Raw genomic sequence first — 19,859 nt, forward strand, 5'->3', positions numbered from 1 at the left:
TGGAAAAGGAGTCTTCTTGTGCCATTTGAGCCATAAACACATGCTTCTGCTTCTTCCTTATTACTGTCCTCAGACAGTTACCACAATAAAAATCTTGAAGAGATTTTCTTCACAAAAAACTTATTCATCTTTATCACTCCAGTAGACTCAGAAAGATGACATTTTCAGTCTGATGATATTCAAAAATCAGACTATATAGATACCAACTCTTTTATAGGAGTTGAGGGTGGAGAAGCTGAACAAATATCACTATCTAAGGGAGCAGATTTGGAAAAAAAGTTCATTGAAGAAATTCCCATTGGAGGGGAGAGGAAGAGAGAATTTACTTCAGTTCACTGTTTTGTTAAAATTAGTAATATCGCCTTGATTAATGCAAAAAACAGAATCCTTTTTCATTGGCTAACTGAAAAGTAAGAGTCAGGCATCTGAATTACAACACATTGCCAATACCAGAGACCCAGAGTTGATTTTTTAAGTCATTCATTAATCCACAGAAAAATGGGCCAGCTCAATTTCCTGAGTAAGGCCAGGTCTACACTAAAAACTTTTGCCAGTATAATGTTGGTTGGTTAGGGACATGATTCTTTATATTTTTAAAACTGGCAAAAAGCCCCAATGTAGACGCATTTATACTGGGGGGGGGGGCAAAACAAAAACCCAACAATGCTTATTTCATTTAGGGAACTAGTATAAGCTATACGAGGAAAAGAACTCTTTGCTGGTATAAGATGAATCTCCACTGGGGTACTGCTAGTGGAGATAGCCATTTAGTTTTGCCAGAAAAGGCTGTAACTACAAAGTGTTCTAAAAGGAGTCTCTGATCACCACAAAAGTGTGAGTATGAATGTAGAAATATATTCCTAAACTATCAAAAAAACCTATTAAAAACAGCATCATGTGCTAACCATTTATCCAATCTCATAGTCATTTTGGCCCAATTTCTGCACCACTGAGATCAACAGGACTTTTATCGCTGAGTTCAGTGGGAGCAGGATAGGGCCCTTTGAGCAAGTAAGTCACATATAAGTCAAATTCAAGTTTAGCATGTGAATAGATTCTAGGCTCAGGCCCTTAGTATGCACTACTGGCCAGATTTTTGAAGATTACAATGAGAATTAGGCTTTCAGAGGCTTTGAAAATCTCATGGGGCATCACAGATACATCTTTAGGCACCTAAATACCTTTACAATTTGTCCCTATATACCGTACATAAATTATACATTAAATTAAGCATACTCAGGTGCTCCTATTATTCAACAGCTAGCTTGGTATTGCTGTCTTCTGTGTTATGAATTTGTAATTATCCTTTGCCTGTAAAACATTAAAGTCACTTGAAGGAGGATTCTCTGCACTTTGAAGTCTTTAAACCACAATTTGAGGACTTCAGTAGCTCAGACATAAGTTAGGGGTTTGTTTCAGGAGTTGGTGGGTGAGATTCCGTGGCCTGTGTTGTGCAGGAGGTCAGATTAGATGATCATAATGGTCCCTTCTGACCTTAAAGTCTATGAGTCTAAGATCAAGATCAAGGATATCTGGTATAGTTGGAGATAACATTAACAAGACTGACTTAACTATGTAAAATAAACAAAAGTGAAAACGCCAGTAGTCATGTGCAGCCAAGGCAGTGGCCTCAATGACATGGCAGGTCTTTCCATCTCTAACTTCTACAAGCCAATAGATTTTCCTCCCATCCCACACTGAATGTCTGATTTGTTAGAGGAGGCATTACAAAGCACATCACAGCAGAACTGGAGAGCAATGTGTTCTTGAATTGCAAATTTGATGTATTTATTAGATAAGAAAGTAACACAGGTTAGTGAAAGGGTAGGATGAATAGGTACAGTTTTCATTAAAGCTGAAGTTCAAAGAGCAAAAAGCATGCTTCTGAAATCAACAGTAATTTAACAGACAAAAACCCTTAAATTTTATATTTCCTTTTTTAGGTAGATAATTTTTCTTAAGTAGACTGCTCAGCAGACTCTCCTTTTTTTTGCCAAGCCATGTCAACAATAGCCAGATCTGTCAGTACAAAATTTAGCATGACCAGTGCAATAATCATTGAGCCTCCATGCTTTATAGCTATTAAAACACAACTAAAAATGACAAGGAGGAAAATAAGTGAACACCCCTACACATTAAAAAGTTTCCTATTATATCATTATATTGCAATTCCAAATTTACCACACGAGTTTTAGAAAACTTCAGATCCCATTTGCTTGACATTTTTCTTTTTTCAGTATTGATCACTCAATTAATGACTTATTTTTTTAAAACTAAATTGATCCATGCCTCTTGGCAAATCACTATATTTTGTTTGAGGTATTCCTAAGGTTTCGGTTATGAGAACTCTGAGCCAATAAATTTATCATTTCGTTTTTGAAGTGTAACCTAGAAGACTAAATTTGCCAAAATGAGTTACAAGATATATTCCACTATCTTATACTGGATGCAGCAGAAAAATTCAGAGAAGATTATTTCCCACGAGATTGTAAAAACCTAAAAAGTCAGACACTTACGAACAATACACTGATTTCCTCCAGGGAGCGTTTTCCATCCAGGGCAACAGTAGGAGTGGAATCTAGAGCCACACACGTTTGGTCTGTCACAGACATACAAATAAATGTGCACACAAAAATGTCGGTCAATGTAAAGGCACATCCAGTTTTTTTTGATATGCAGAAGGGAAAAAAATCTACAGTCCAGGTACAACAAAACAAAAACCTGTATGAACTGCCAAACAAAAGCAAACTCCCCTTTCTCCGACCCAAAATAAAAAAAAAAAGCACCTTCCACCACCACCTTAAATTAAAATTAATCATGGTTAATCGTAGAATATCAGGTTGGAAGGGACCTCAGGAGGTCATCTAGTCCAACTGCCTACTCAAAGTGGGACCAGTCCCCAATTTTTGCCCCAGATCCCTAAATGTCCCCCTTAAGGATTGAACTCAAAACCCAGGGTTTAGGAGGCCAATGCTCAAACCACTGAGCTAGCCCTCCCCCTTCAAATTCTTTCTCAAACCAAACAAAACCATCCTCTTTTGCAAGCACATCGTTTAACAGGCAAAACAAAGTCTACCCCCAAGTTTTTTAAGGCTGTAATACCCATGATCACAAAATTGAAGCAATATTCGGTACTTGTTATTAGCACCACCTTTTCACGTTTACCTTTACAAGCAAGTAACTATTTTCAAACATAGTACCTAAGAGGATTTTTTTTTTTTAAATCGTGGCCACAATTGAGAATTAAAACAACAACAACATTCAACTGGACTAATAAGGGAGTTTGAAAGGAAATGTCATGTGTGAAGACGACTAACACGAGAGCCACCGGTTGCGGGTTTGAAGTGGGGAGGGGTTACACGGAGACCGCTGCGAGTTGCGCGAAGGTAGCTGTGGGGGGATTCCACGGAAGGTGTTGGGGAAGGGGGCTTGCCTGGCTGGGGCTGTGTGGACTGCCTGGCGGGACTGCGGGGTGCATCGATGGAGTTAGTTGTGGACTGAACGGAAGGGGTTACACGGCGCTGCTTGTGAAGTGCTTGTGGCGCTGGGCTGCAGGGAGGTGAGCGGGAAGGGGCTGCCCGGCGGTGGCTGTGCGGCATTGTGTGCAGCAGCTGGGAGCTGCATGGAAGCGCGTTCGCGGTGAAGTGCTTCCCTACCCCCTGAGCACATCCTGCTGGCCTCTCCTGCGGACCCGGCTGGTGGCGGCCCCTGCCCCGTCCTCCCGATTCTCCGAGGCTGGGTAGATGGCGTCTGCTCCCCCCACGGGCCGGACCTGCTGCTGCTTTTGCTGCCCGGCCGCTCCCTGCGCCCACAGCGCGACACAGCCCAGCCACAAGCAATAAAGCCGCGGGCAAAGCCCCTGCTGTCTCCCCATCCTGCGACTGGGCAGCGGGAAAACCCGACCAGGAGGGAGGCCGGGTGCAAAGTAATGAAACTTCCACTCCGGGGGCGTCTTCAGAGCGCAGCACTCGGCAGCTGGGGGGCTAGGGGGCCGCTGCTCCCTCTTGCCCTTCCCGGGAGGGACTGTGCCGCAGCCGCCTCTTCCACAGCGCCTTCAGCAAGCCGCGGGGGGAGCACGCGCCGGGGCGCCCCGAGCTCCACGCTGCATCGCTCCGCAACGTGCTTTGTATTTACAGAAGAGCGGGGGACCGAGCTGAGCTTCAGACCGGCCCTGCGAAGCGCCCGGCACCCCGAGGAGTCACTAGGGCAAAGCCAGGCTGCGCCGGAGCTGTGCCGAGGGCAGCGCAATCCCGGCCGAGGAGCAGGAGGAGGCGGTTTGAGAGACGGATCCTGGAGCGGCGGCGAGGCCAGGAAGGTGAAGGGGCCCCCGGACGCTGCAGCCGCGGACCGGAGAGCCGCTCTGCGGAGGAGCGAGCTGAAGGATGCGAGGCGCTGGAGGGTTTTGAGGCAGGGCGGCCGCCTGCCGGCCTGTCAGTCAGCGGGGAGCCTCGCAGCTCCCAGCACGTGGGAGCGCAGCAAGGAGGGCGCGGGACTGGGCGGGTGAGACCGGAGGTGGGCGGGGGCTGCCGCCAGGGGGAGGGGGAGGGGGAGGGGCTGGCAACAGGGGGGAGAAGGAGGAGGGGCTGCGGGGGAGAGGAAGTCGTAGGGGGAGGGAGGGATGGATGGGCGAGGATGCGGTTATAAGACGGAGGAGGAGCGGGGAGCCGCAAGAGGGGTTCCCGGGGTGTCACTCGTTTCATTCCACAGGCCCCTTGCTCCCCGGCTCCAGAACTTCGCCTCCCGCGTCTCGGGGCGGTGCCGCGGGCACTCAGGGGGCGGCGCTGTGGCGGGGGCTCTTTTGGTTTTGCAAGAGCTGCCTTGGCCCCTCGCTTGCTCGCTCTCCTCTGGAAGCGAGGACCCTCTCCTTCCACGTGCCGGGGTGGGGGTACCGCGGCGTTAGAGCGACGTGTGGAGAGTTAGTCGGTGCAGAATTGCCCCCAAAGGGGATTGATTTCTCGCTGGGGCACAGAAGTGGATCTCGAACCTCCCAAGCAAGACCACAGACCTGATCTCATAAGGGGCATTGCCACGGGGGTGGGGGTGGGCAGCTGGGGTCAGTTATCTGGCCAGCAAGGCGAGAACTGCAGGGCAGCCCCTTCAGTGGTGGGAGACGTCCCGCAGCTGAGGTCTGTTGAAGAAATTGGACAGTTATCCGCGGTGAAAAGGGCATGTAATTGCTCTCTTTCCACTCGTGACCTTTTGCCTGACTTTGTTCTAATTTCAGGCCAGCGGGAGGAGGGGTTGCGTTGGGGAGCCCAGACAATGAATGTTTATTCTTCCAGGAGGCGTGCGGTTGAGTAGCAAAACCTTGGCAGTTAAATGAGGACACCAGGACTGTAGCGCTCTAGAGGCGAATCAGATTTTCATCTTTTTGTCTTTTTTTAACCTTGTGTATTTATATGAGAGTTTGGTGACTTCTCTGGAGGGCCTGGAGAATAACAAGTTAAGATTTGCAAAACTGTCTTTACTTTGCTTGGATTTTCCTGCTTGTTGAGGTTGCTTTCAAATAAATCTCAGACATCAAAGCTAGAATCAGCTCGTTTACCTGATTTCGCGTCTGTTTGCTTGGTTTCCACCCAAAACCATAAATTTGTTGAAAATTGAACAAGTGCTCAAAAACTAACCTAAGTTCACCTTAAAGGTTTGTGAGTCTGACCAACCTAAAGCAGGGGTGGCTTGTTTTGTTTTGTTTGTTTTTTACAAACATTTGTCATTGCTCTGATAGTAAAAGAGGGACATGTAGTTTTCTTCATTTATGATGACAGTCTTGAGTGATTAAAATGGTATTGAGGAAGACTTCTCACAATATCATGGCTACTGCTATACCCATGGGACTTTTTCCAAGTAGCTTCTGGCTACCTGCACAGAGCTGAAAATTTTTACTTCTGTTTTCAGGTGGGGATGAGATGGAGAAGGGATCATAGGCAGCAACTTATATGGGCCGGTGCTCCACTAATAGTCAGGAACATGAGCCCAGCTCCACCAATGTTTGGGCTTAAATTTTCAGAGCCATCCTGTCCCTAGGATGGACTGGGGCAACCGCCCCGGGCTCTGCACTTTGGGGGGCCCTGTGCTTCATGGGGATGCAGGGTCCACAGTGGCCTGGGAGACTGGGGGGGGGGCTGGTGCTGGCAGCAGCAAGTGCCCCCGCCCCTTCCCCCAAGCCCCTGCCTCTTCTCCATCCCTGCCCTTCCTCTGCCCCTCCCTCCCATCTATTCCCCCAAGTGCCTGGTCCTGCCCTGCCTCTTTCCAGCTTCTGTCCTCTCCCCTGAGCAATGCTAGGAGCTGGCGGAGCACAGCAGGCTGGGGCTGGGTTGTTCACTGCTACCAGTGCCAGGCCCCCTGCTAACCCCCCTGAAGCATGGCCCTCCCTGAAAGTGCAGGGCCCAGGGTGGTTGCCCCAATCCCTCCTATGGAGGGGGTGACTCTGCTTGGACCCATTTGGAGACCACCAAAAATTATACAGACTGGAGGCCCATGGAAGGGATGAGGATTATTCGCTTGCAGTAAAACCATCCTTCAGTATGAGGTTAGGTCACACCTTTCCGAGTGGAGAAATGGACCTTTTGAGACAATGTCTGCCTTCAGAGGCAGAAAGAATCACTGCTGTTTCAAATTAACATAGGGAAGAATACCGTGCTGCCAATCAAACACTGTCAAAGTCTAGTTCTTCAAGCTAGGACTTTATAATTATGTCCTTCACTGACACAGTGCAGCCAAGTTTCAGAGTAGCAGCCCTGTTAGTCTGTATTCACAAAAAGAAAAGGAGTACTTGGGGCACCTTAGAGACTAACAAATTTATTTGAGCATAAGCTTTCGTGAGCTACAGCTCACTTCATTGCATCCGATGAAGTGCAGCCAAGAGGATCTGAGCACCATCATTTCCAGTAGGCACTGGAGATGGATTGGTCATGTGCTTCGGATGGAAACTGATTCCATCACCAGAGTAGCAATAAGATGGATGCTTGAAGGCAAGCGACAATGAGGCTGCCTGAAAATAACATGGCAAAGTAATAGTATGACAAATCACACTTTCCACTATTCTCAGAGTGGTGATAAACTAGGACTATATATACACAGTTAACTCCTCCCACTCTTTTCCCCAATAAAGGATCCTTTTTTGGAAAAAGTCAAGTAGGTGGTGGGGGGGAAGTACATCCCTAAAATAGCCAGTTTTAAATGGAACAGTTTCAACTGGGAATGTTTAATATACCTAAGTTTACACTTGTCTGTTTTATGCTCTGAGAGGAAATAAGATTTCATGAATTGTGTCACCATTGGTAAGATGTGGCATAGAACTTCAGCTACTAGTTGTCTAGCTATTTTCCTTCCAGATTCATCTGTTACAGGATATCAGTATACCATTGCTGAAGCTGGGGAAGAGAATCTTTGAGTCACTGTGACAGTCTACTTTGATATGATTCTATCAAGAGCTGTGGAAGCCAAGCTGAAAAACCTGGGGCACAGCTGGGGAACCATTGAAAGACTTGCTCGAAGCAGACAGGAATGGAGGAGCTTCATCACTGTCCTAAATGCCAGAGGCGTAACTGGAACACGATGATGATGACTATCAGAGTAGACTGTCAGTGACTCAAAGTTTCCCTTCCCCAAAAGCATTCATACTGTATGAGGGGAAGCCTAAGTATTTTTAAAATGGGGTGCAAGGTACTGAGCAAAAGAAAAATACTGAAAGAGAGGTAAATTGTGAAATTATATTCCAAACATCAAAATTAGAGATTTATATTTCAATCCCAGAAAGTCTGTGGGGTTGTTTTTGGTGGGTCACTCCTACTTTCAATAGAGCAAATTATGAATTATCTGTTGTTTCTCAATGAGACTTAGGTGCTAAGTGCCTAAGTCACCTTTGAATGTTGGAATTAAGCTCTAAAGTCACACAGGGTACATCTACACTGCGATTAAAAAATACCCACAAGTGGCCGATATCAGCTGGCTCATGGAGCTATAAAATTGCAGCATACATGTTTGGGCTCAGGCTGGAGCCCAGGCTCTGGAACTCCAGGTTCAAAAGCCTGGGCTTCAGCCCAAGCCCAAATGTCTATACTGTTTTATAGCCCTGCAGCCTGAGTTAGCTGATATGGGTCAGCCATAAGTTTATTTTAGTGTAGACATACCTTTAGGGGCTTCTGAAAATTCAAGCCTAAGTGCTCTTATTTGGAAGCATGACTGGCTACTATCAGGTTTCAGAGTAGCAGACGTGTTAGTCTGTATCCGCAAAAAGAAAAGGAGGACTTGAAACTAACCAATTTGAGCATCCGATGAAGTGAGCTGTAGCTCACGAAAGCTTATGCTCAAATAAATTTGTTAGTCTCTAAGGTGCCACAAGTCCTCCTTTTTGTGACTACTATCAGTGTGCCAAGGACTCAGAAATCTAGTCCCCCCCTCCCCCAAATGAGTTCTCAGCCTGTCTTTCTGACATCCCTTTGTCAATGTCCAGGTGTTATGTTAAAATCAACATGGCCAAAATTGGGCTCTTGAACTTTTCCTGCCCATCCCCTTCCTTCTCCAAAACTATAGACACCACCACCAGTCTTGTGGTTACTCAAGCCTGTAACTTGAATGTCATCTGTGTCTTCTAGCTGGATCCTCACATTCAGGCCTTTTCTTCTCTGTCCACACAGCTGGAACTCATTCACCACACAATTTCCATTTTAACTGTTGCAATGTCCTCATTTAGGACCTTGTGTACTGCAACCTTGCTTGACTCAAGTCTGATCTTGGCAACAGCATTTTGAATATTTTCTTGACCACAGCAGCCTCCTTGGGGTATGTCTACACTGCAGTTAAAAACCCAACATTGGCCTATGCCAGCTGACTCAGACTTACGGGACTCGGCTAAGGGGCTGTTTAATTGTGGTGTAGACATTCAGGCTTAGGCTCAAGCCTGGGCTCCCCGGCCCTGTGAAATGGGAGGGTCCCGGAGCTTGGGCTGCAGCCTGATTCCAAGCTAGCTCCTTAGTGTGAGCCTGGGTCAGCAGGCACAGGCCAGCTGCGGGTTTTTAATTGCCATGTAGATATACCCTCTGAGAGTCCCTCCGCTGGCTCCCCCTTCACTTCAAATACCTGATTCAAGCTTCGAGTCTTTCATGATTTAACCCCATTCTACCCTGGAGCTAGTAAAACATCAGAAGAGGGAAGTGAGAAAAAAAAATGAGTCAAGAAGGTAGACATTAACCAAACAGGAAGGAAGGAAAGGAGATTTAAAATAAAAAATAGAAAAAAAAAGACATTGAAAAGATTCTGCTATATACACACAAGGATTGGTGTATATAGTAGAAAGAACCAATGAAGGAAGGGACACAGAACAAAAGTGAGACAGCGAAACAACAAAAATACAAAGCGAAACAACTTTATACAAAAGATCAGAACCAGGCTACCACCTTCTATTGATTGCAGAGCAAGATAATTCCTCAATGTGAGTAAGAATGGCAGAACTGGGATCTTCATGTTTAATAATATACAAAAATGTTTGATTATACATACAGCTCTGGTAAACAGAGGTGAGGTGTGTCTTCTACCAATCAACTTAATTGACTAGTCTCTTTATAAGCTCAGCTTGATTTCCCGGATATATTTTCCTTAAGTTCACTTTATCCCTTCTCTCTCCCTTGCACTCATCTGTGGTGACGTTGCCATTGTTTCTTGCAATCAATCTCTGTCCCTGTTAACAGTCTTGGAGCATTGACATGTTTGTTAAAACTGATAACTGGTGTGGTGGTATTAGTGGTAGTATAGATGTGGTGATACTTGAGAAAACAACACCTTATTGCTTAGTTATTCATTTGCATATATGTAACTTTACATTCACAAGAATTACAAAACAGTGAAATAAAAATAATGTGGTACTAAAGAGAGTCAATTTACCCCTTTTCACCAATATCTAAACATTTCTGCAGGTCCATTTCCTCAGAATTCATGATCATTTTTTACCCTTGCTGTCAAATGACCTTGCCAATTCCACTGTTACGTTAGGTTTTCCTACCCATTTTCGTATATCACACTCTGTTTTCTGTCACCACTGTACGAGTACTTTGCAAATTCTTCATTGCCATATGGAGAGCTTTAAAAAGTTGCCCAAATGAGTGAGATCTGGTTGGTCCTCACTGTATAATATTTGTTTTTAAAAAAGCTTGCGGCTTCAAAGATCTACCCGTGGCCTGGCCTTGCTCCCACTTTGCTAATGCTATAGCAGGTCTGTACTACTTTGATCTTCCAATATTTATTCATTAAAGTATACTAGGAGCATATCGGGTCCATCTGGTATTTAAACACAAAACTTAGTCTAAGTTTTAAAATAGTATATGTTAAAATGATAAAATAAATCAGATGTTACATATGCATGGTCGGTGTCATGCAAGTGCCTAAATCATTGGTATTTGGAACTGACTTAGCCATATCCTACATAAATGCCTACTTGTGTATAATGCTGCTATATCACTCTGGGCCAGATCCTAAATTGGTGTGAAATGACATAGCTCTATTTACTTCAGTGAAGCTACACTGATCATCACAGACAGGGGAGAGCTCCCTTTACATCAGTGGAGTATCCTATACAGTATCTAGTTTACGAATAAATTTGGAGCTCAAAATACTTGATTTCTATCTCTTATAACAGATTGTTAATATCCTTGTGTTAATATCCTGTTAAATGATTATACATCATTTGTCTGAATAGCTGCTGTGTACATGTTTAAATCATTTAAATGTAAGACTTAAAGAATATACTTTAAATTAATCTAATTGTCTAGTGGGTTGTAACTAATCCTTTGAAACAAATGTTTATTTTTCCTAGGAGGAAAAGTGAGAATCACCCAATGAATGGGGTGGCAGGGTGGAGAAAAGAGATAGGGAAGCAGTTCTAAGCTAGAGTAAACAGTAACAATCTTGTAAGTTTCTTCTGTAGACTTACAATCACATTAAACATGATCATAATTTCCATTTTACAGATAGAGAAAACAAGGTACAAAGCTTAAATGATTTGCCGAAGATCAGCAATAGAGAACCTACCTCTTCTGAGTCCTAGTGTCTTATCTACTGTACCTCAATGCCATTGTGATGCATCCATCTGGTTAAATTACCTGGAAATACACTGCAATCAGGACTAAAGGTGATGCTGATGAAAAGGAAATAGGGGAACACATATATGGATCTAAAGTACTTGCAGAAGTACACACTAGATTTATGCAAAATGAAAAGACAGATTTTAGCAGTGATAATAGCAACTGCTGTATTGTACACCACCAGTGATTTTGAGGCTGTTGCTTAAACTGCAACCATGTAAACTGAAAACCAACTATAAGCCAGAAAAAAAAAAGTTATGTGGATATGCTTTTCTTGCATATATAAAATTAAGTCAAGAGGCAGAAGAGGAAAGATGAGATAGAAGCACAAAGGCATTTAAGCAATGAGAATCTACCTATGGACAAAACAAAAAGAAGATACCATGAAGGAAGATACAGTAAGGATAATATAGTAATAAGCATGGCCTCAGGACAATGCAACTCAAACTCAAGCCATAAAGAAACCACTAAAACTGTGAAATGAGTGGATTCAAGATCAAAGGAAAGAAAATAGTACTATCCCAGATAATTAAACAACAAAAACACTGAATACAGGTAAGATTGTGAGAAAGAGAAAAATGTTAAAAGTGGCAAAAGAAAGTGATAGCCTAGGTTGGCATGAGAAAAAAAAATTGAAAAGCGTAGCAAAGTGTGAGATCTGGTAATGCCACAGAGTCTCCCACAAGGAAATCTTAGTAGTAGCACAGAGATCACAGCAGCATCAAGTAGTGGGTTTACTGTAGAGGAATAGAAATGAATATTTGTGGATAGTTGATAACACAGCTGTTCCATGTACTTCAGACATCAAACGAGAGGATACGAAGTAAATCTGTAATCATTACAGTTTCTGTATTCACCACACATGGACTTTTCAGATCAAATTAAACTGCACACTTCACAGTTCAGCCGTGAACATTCTCCCAAATTTACAAGGGAATAAAATATGTCATTAGCCTATCCATAAGTCAGTAACTTGGCAGAGATGATGTTACAATGAAAAGTTACTAGCGCTAAAATGGAAAGCCATAACCCATACCTCTTTATTTTATAATGTGGCAGCCATACCTGGCACAAATGCTAATGACATGGAAACTGAATGCATTGGAAAATGGCTACTTTCACTTATACAGTTTGCCTCCAGATAAAACAAAGATTCAAAATTACTAGCATGTGCTGAAAAGACACCATGACCAATCAGGCCATTATCTAGCATAACCAAAAGGGACCAGATCCACATACATAAACTCCAGACTGTTCACTGGACAACAGCTGCTCCTATAGGACTAGAAGACACACTATGGTTAAAACAGTGGTCCCCAAACTATAGGGTGCACCCTACTAGGTGTGTATAGAGGAATGTTCAGGAGGCACAGCACGACCCAGGCCAGCCTCCATTGGAAGCTGGGAGGCAGTGCCACCCAGCTCCGGGCTGTGATCCTGGCTCCCCCATAAGGCATGGCCCCAGCTCCCAGCCGCAGCTCCACCCCCAGCTGTGGCCCCAGCCTCAGCCCCTGGTCTATCCGCAACTCTGCTCCCGGCCATGGCCCCATCCCCGGCTCCAGCCCCTGCTCCTGGCCTTGGTTCCTGACTCCCACCCGGCCACAACTCCAGCCCCAGCATCAGCTGTGGCCCCAACCGTGGCACAACTCCCAACCAGGGCTGGGGAGGGGCATGGATAGAGGGGAGAAGGGGCACAAGGTAAAAAGTTTGGGGACCACTGGGTTAAAATCTGTTGGAAGCCATTGTGTTTTGTGTGAGGAAAAGGCACTGAGATGATGTGATAACCCTATACAGAACTGAACTCTATGCCACCCCCACATGGCCCCTTGGACTCCTGCCCCTTGCTTCTTTCCCTGCCCCTGTTCCCCTTCCTGCCCTAGTGCAACAGAACCACACCATTTCTGTTACCTGTTTTGGAACCTCTCCAGTGGCAGAGTGGATGCAGTTCTAAATAAATACAATTAAAAAACAGAAAAAACGCATAGGCTTAGAGGTAGCCAGTTGTATTTGATGTGCATGTATTAAATTAAACAATGTATTATACATGTGTGTATATGATTTTTATGACTGCCTCTCTCTTCTCTATCCTGGGTATGTTTATTGTCATCTTAACACAAGTCTTCAGAGAAAGGATAATACCTTACTAAATGCTTACACAGTGCCTACCAAAATGGGGCCTTGTCATATTGAGGCCTTTAGGCATTTCTTTTCTACAATAGAAAAAAATATAAGTCAATACATCATCATCATAATAAATAAGTGTGTAGTATATTGAAGGACTGTTCCACAGTCCTGCCAGCTACCAAAAGAAATAATCCAGTTTTGTGATGCATAATATTTTCACGCACTTTAGATAAGAACATAAAAACAGCCATACTTGGTCAGACCAAAGATCCATCTAGCCCAGTATCAGGTCTTCCGAATGAACAGAATGAACAGAACAGGAAATCGTCAAGTGATCCATTCCCTGTCGCCCATTCCCAGCTTCTAGCAAACAGAGGCTAGGGACACCAACCAGGGTGGGCAGAGATAATAGCCATTGGTGGATCTATCCTCCATGAACTTACCTAGTTCTTTTTTGGCCTTCACAACATCCTCTGGCAAAGAGTTCACAGGTTGACTGTGCATTGTGTGAAGAAATACTTCCATTTGTTTGTAATCTGCTCCCTATGAATTTCATTTGGTGACCCCTAGTTCTGGTGTTATAAGAAGGAGTAAACAACACTTCATTATTTACTTTCTCCATACTAGTCATAATTTTATAGACCTCAATCATATTCTCCCTTAGTCTTCTCTTTTCCAAGCTGAAAAGTCCAATTTATTAATCTCTTCTTATACAGAAGCCATTCCATACCCGTACTCATTTTTGTTGCCCTTTCGGAACCTTTTCCAAGTCCAATATATCTTTTTTGAGATGGGGCGACCACATCTGCATGCAGTATTCAAGATGTGGGCGTATCATCGATTTATGTAGAGGTATTATATTTTCTAACTAGTCATTTCTTAATGATTTCGTTTTTTTGACTGCTGCTGCTCATTAAGTGGATGTTTTCAGAGAACTATCCACAATGATTACAACAGCTAATTTAGACCCCATCATTTTATATTGTGACAAAGCTCTGTCCTTGCCTCCGTGGGTCCCATGTTTCCTGGTGGATTTCACTAGCCTCAGAGGCTCACTGTGACCCTCCACGTAACCTTTCTTTCTCTAGAGACAAGGGTCACAGTCTACTGAGCCATTTTCATCATAAGCCAGTGAGGGAGGTAAGGAGAAGTTATCCTTCCTTGCACAGTCTCTGTTGTCTCCCAGTCTCAGTGATTAAACAGGGGGCAAAGGTGGGGAGGGGAGAGGAGCCCAGGTCCACCCTCTACTACGGGCTCCAGCCCAGGGACCCTAATAGTATCAGCTATGGTTGCTGACCTTTTAGAAACATGACATGTATAATTCTCTGGGCTACTTCCCCCACAGCAGCCCTCACTTCCTCAAGCTCCACTTCACCCTTACCTCAGGGCCTCCTTCCTTGTGCCTGATATGCTGTGTACTACTCAGCCTCTCCAACAGCGCAACTTCTTCTCCCAGCTCCTGACATGCACACCCACCTGACTGACTGGGAGGCTTTTAACTAGTTTCAGCCAGCACCTGATTGGCTTCAGGTGTCCCAATCAACGTAGCATTCTCCCTGCCTTCTAGAAAGTTCTTAATTGGCCACAGGTGTCTTAATTGACGTGGAGCAGCTTCCATTTCACTGAACCTGGTACCAGGGATTTGTTTAGCCTGGAGCTAATATATCTATGTCTCACTACTTTTCTATAGCCATCTGGCCTTGCCCCATCACATATCCCCACCCTCTGCTCAACACGATGAGTTGGGCAACTTGGGACGCCAGGCAGTATGCTCGTGACAGACCATCAGCGTTGCCATGGTGGCATCCAGTCCTGTGCCGTATGCGGAACTGGAATGGTTGGAGGGATAAGAACCACCTGGTGACCCTTGCATTCTTTTCCTTATTCCGCTGCATCCACTGGAGGGGTGCAGGGTCCATCACAAGAGTAAATCGCTGGCCTAAGTGGTAATAATGAAGTGTCTCCATAGCCCATTTGACAGCAAGGCATTCTCTCTCGACTACTGCATATTTCTGTTCTCTTGGGAGAAGCTTTCTGCTTAGGTAGAGGATCAGGTGTTCCTCTTCTCCCACCATTTGCGACAGAACTGCTCCCAACCCCACCTCAGAAGCATCTGTTTGTAAAATAAATTCTCTGTTAAAGTCTGGGGCTATGAGTATGGGGTCATTACAGAGGGCCTCCGAAGGTCTGTAAATGCCCCCTCTGCTGCGTCGGTCCACTTTACCATGTCTGGACCTCGGGCCTTCACCAGGTCTGTTAGGGGACTTGCCCTAGTGGCGAAGTGGGGAATAAACCGTCGGTAGTAGCCTACCATGCCTAGGAACGCACGGACCTGCTTCTTTCGGGTCGGCCGGGGCCAGTTTTGAATTGCCTCTAGCTTATTCATTTGGGGCTTCACTATGCCCCTTCCCACAATATATCCCAGGTACCTAGCCTCTGCTCGCCCTATGGCGCATTTAGCAGGATTAGCAGTGAGGCCAGCCCGCCTTAAGGTGCGCAGTACTGCCTCAACTTTCTCCAAGTGGGTTCCCCAGTCTGGCATATGGATGATGGCATCATCTAGGTATGCAGCTGCATAACTAGTATGGGGGCGCAGCAGCTTATCCATGAGGCACTGGAATGTGGCTGGGGCCCCATGTAGCCCAAAAGGGAGGACGGTGTACTGGAATAGCCCATTCGGGGTGGAGAATGCTGTCTTTTCTTTAGCTTCTTTGGTCAGAGGAATCTGTCAGTACCCTTTTGTCAGATCCAGTGTAGTCAAGAATCGGGCACTACCCAGTCACTCAACCAATTCGTCGATGCGTGGTATGGGGTATGAATCAATGTGGGATATTTCATTCAGTCGGCGAAAGTCATTACAGAATCTCATGGTACCATCAGGTTTAGGCACTAGAACAATTGGACTGGATCACTGACTGTAAGATTCTTCAATAACCCCTAATTCTAACATTTTCTTTACTTCAGCCTTGATTTCCTCTCTTTTGGCTGCTGGGATTCGGTAGGGTCTCTATGTTACCTTGGCTCTGGGGATCGTGCAGATATGGTGATAGCTCACAGTCGTCCACCCTGGTTTTGTAGAGAACACATTTGCGATTAATCATGTCAGCTGCCTCGATCTTTTGGATCGGCGTCAAGTCAGATGATATTCTCGCTTGCTCGTGTACGTTATCCTCCTGGGGAACGGTCTCCTGCATGACTAAGCATGCCTCTCGATCGTGCCAAGGTTTTAGAAGATTGATGTGGTAAATTTGCTCCGATTTCCTGCAGCCTGGCTGCTGCACCTTATAGTTCACCTCTCCCACGGCTTCAATTATTTCATAGGGTCCCTGCCACTGGGCCAAGAGTTTACTTTCTGCTGTGGGCACCAGTACCCTCACCCAATCCCCTGGTTGGAACCGTCGAAGCTTCGCTTGGTGGTTATAATGGGTTCGTTGGGTCTCCTGTGATCTCTCCAAGTGTTCCCGTACAATGGGTGTAACTCGGGCTATCCGATCTCTCATCTGCAGTACATGCTCAACTATGTTCCTTCCGGGATTTGGCTCCTCTTCCCAAGCTTCTCTGTCTATATCCAATATGCCCCGAGGGTAGCGCCCATATAGTAGTTTGAATGGAGAGAAACCTGTGGAGGCTTGCGGAACCTCACGGATGGCGAACATGAGGTAAGGCAATAGGGTACCCCAATCTTTCCCATCCCAGATCACCACTTTCCTGATCATGGCCTTGAGGTTCCTATTGAACGTTTCCACAAGGCCATCTGTTTGCGGGTGGTATACAGAGGTCCATAGGGCTTGTACATGGAGCAATGAACAGAGATCTTTCATCAACTTGGACATGAAAGGTGTCCCTTGATCAGTCAATATCTCCTTGGGTAGCCCAACCCGGGCAAAGATCTGTACTAGCTCCTTAGCTATTGTCTTGGAAGCTGTGTTGCGCAGGGGAACAGCTTCCAGGTACTGAGTTGCATAGTCCAGTACAACAAGCACATGTTGGTGGCCCTGACCTGTCTTCTCTAGGGGCCCTACCAGATCCATGGCTATCCATTCAAAAGGAACCTCTATTATTGGAAGAGGTATCAAAGGAGCCTGTAAGTGCGGGCGATGGCTATGTAACTGACACTCCGGACAAGAGGTGCAGTATCGCTGGACATCTTCATGTACTCCTGGCCAGAAGAACCTCCGCAGGATCCATGCCTGTGTTTTCTCTACCACTCGGTGTCCTCCAAACAGGTGACTGTGGGCGAGACTCAATATGGCTTTTTGATGTTTTCATGGCACCAGAAGTTGTTGTATCTCTTGCTCCTGCATTTGCACCACGCAGTACAGGAGATCTTTCTTCACTATAAAGTAAGGTCCGGAATCCCGGACCTTCCCATCCACGGGTATCCCATAGATCTCGGCCACCTCTTTCCCGGCGTTATCATATCTGGGGTCCTCCACCTGGTCCCGCCCAAAAGTCTCTCTCCCAGGACTAACCTGCCCAAGCTCCCAGGGGCTGGCTTCTGGCTCACCTTCTGTGGTGGAAGTTTCTCTGTTGGCTGCTCATGTCATCTGCCTACTAGGGAGGTCTTCTGGCCCTGGGTCAGGATCCGGGTTCCCAAGGCCTTCGCAGCCTTCCTCTCTTTTTTTTGTCTTCCGGGTCATTTGGGGGGCTGAGAACAGATCCTGAGAAATCTCAGCAAACATTGGGGGTTGACATTCCCCCGGTGACAAGTCGCTGTCCTCAGGGTCCCCACCTCCCTCCAGCCTCTCCGGGGGGAGTAAATTATCAAACCCTGGATAGTCCCTCCCAATGACTACAGGATATGGGAGTTTAGGAACTACGCCCACAGTCACCTCAATGGGGTTTTCCTGAACTTCTATCTCCACTGGGATGGTGGGGTAATGGCTCACAGCCCCATGCACTCATGTCACTGCTACACGTTTGGCTTGTAGCAGCTGACTATTTTTTACCAGCTTACCCGATATGAGGGTGATAGCACTCCCAGAGTCCACAAGCGCTGTAGTCTCTGCTCCATTTATCCTCACTGGCCTGGTGTAATTATGTGGGGCTAATGCGACCCCCGCAAGGTGAATAAGGGAGCATGGGACCGCCCAATCCCCCAAGTTACATTGCATAGGCTCCTTGGTGCTGGGACACTGTGCTGCTATGTGTCCCCACTCCCCACATGCATAACATCTATAATTGCTTTTAACTCCCCTCATCCGGGTGTTAGGGGGTTTAGTCCCGGGGTTCCCCCCACTCAGGCCAATCCCTTCCTTCTGGGGTCCCCGCTGGTTTTCGGCCCTCCCTTCTTCCACTTAGGACTCCCCAGGGGTTTGGCTGCCCAACCTTCCAGGGTTGGGATTGGGTGCTTGCTTCGAAAGGGGCCTTCCTTAGGTAGTCAGGTCAGTTCCCTGGCTGTCATCTGTCTTTCTACCAGTGTGATCATCTCGTCGTACGTGGACGGATCGTTCTGGCCTACCCATTTGCGGAGATCTGGCGGCAGTCCGCACATGTAATGGTCTATGACCAGGGTCTCCAAAATCTCCTCCGGCCTGCACACCTCGGGCTGTAACCACTTCCATGTTAGGTGTATGAGGTCGAATAGCTGGGACCTCGGGGGTTTGGTCTCCTGGTATTTCCACTCATAGAACCTCTGGGCCCTTACCGCTGCCGTTACTCCTGATCGTGCTAGGATCTCTACCTTCAGACGGGTATAGTCAATGGCATCCATGGCAGGCAAGTCAAAGTAGGCCTTCTGGGCCTCTGCACACAAAAAAGGGGCAAGAATGCTGGCCCACTGCTCCTGGGGCCATGCCACACGCTGAGCAGTCCTTTCGAATGAGAGGAGATATGCCTCTATGTCATCTCCTGACGTCATCTTTGGCAGACAACCAGTGGCCCTCAGGGTTCGCGTCCCATCGGACCCCCGAGCCTGGGTGGTGAGGATCTTCAACTGGTCCACCACCTCTCTCAAGAGAGCACGATCTTGGGTCGCTTGGCTCATCAATAATTGATTGGTTTCCTGCTGTAGCCGCATAGACTCCTGTTGTGCCATTGTCTGAACCCGGGTGGCCTCCTGCTGGGCTGCTGTGGCTTGTACCAGAGCTTTTACCACCTCCTCCATTGTGGTATAAAGCAAACAAACAAAAACCAAAACAAAAAATAATCCAAAACCCCAGTGCACTTTTTTTTTAAACCTCTTTCTTCGGCCTCGCTGTGAATGAAGTACCACTCCTGACACCAGTTGTGACAAAGCTCTGACCTTGCCTCCGTGGGTCCCACGTTTCCTGGCGGATTTCGCTAGTCTCAGAGGCTCACTGTGACCCTCCATGTAACCCTTCTTTCTTTAGAGAGAAGGGTCACAGTCTACTGAGCCATTTTCATCATAAGCCAGTGAGGGAGGTGAGGAGAAGTTATCCTTCCTTGCACAGTCTCTGTTGTCTCCCAGTCTCAATGATTAAACAGGGGGCAAAGGTGTAGGGGGGGGGGAGCCCAGGCCCACCCTCTACTCCAGGCTCCAGCCCAGGGACCCTCATAGTATCAGCTATGGTTGCTGACTTTTTAGAAACATGACATGTACAATTCCCTGGGCTGCTTCCCCCACAGCAGCCCTCACTTCCTCAAGCTCCACTTCACCTTACCTCAGGGCCTCCTTTCTTGTGCCTGATATGCTGT

The 19,859-nt window shown here is 46.3% G+C and overlaps 1 protein-coding gene across 1 annotated transcript in view; it reads right to left on the reverse strand.

Annotated features, from left to right (window-relative positions):
• The window catches only part of FBN2 (fibrillin 2), a 247,169-nt gene extending 243,295 nt beyond the window's left edge, over nucleotides 1–3,874 (reverse strand). Inside the window, exons 1-2 of the mRNA XM_038402837.2 lie at nucleotides 3,657–3,874; nucleotides 2,517–2,599 (exon numbers count right to left, since the gene is read on the reverse strand). Coding sequence (XP_038258765.1) covers nucleotides 2,517–2,599; nucleotides 3,657–3,874 — 301 coding nt within the window. The remainder of the gene's footprint in view (nucleotides 1–2,516; nucleotides 2,600–3,656) is intronic.
• Nucleotides 3,875–19,859: the final 15,985 nt, after the last annotated feature.

Source organism: Dermochelys coriacea, chromosome 5 (genome assembly GCF_009764565.3).
Source record: "Dermochelys coriacea isolate rDerCor1 chromosome 5, rDerCor1.pri.v4, whole genome shotgun sequence".
In the NCBI taxonomy this organism is placed as follows: Eukaryota; Metazoa; Chordata; order Testudines; family Dermochelyidae; genus Dermochelys; species Dermochelys coriacea.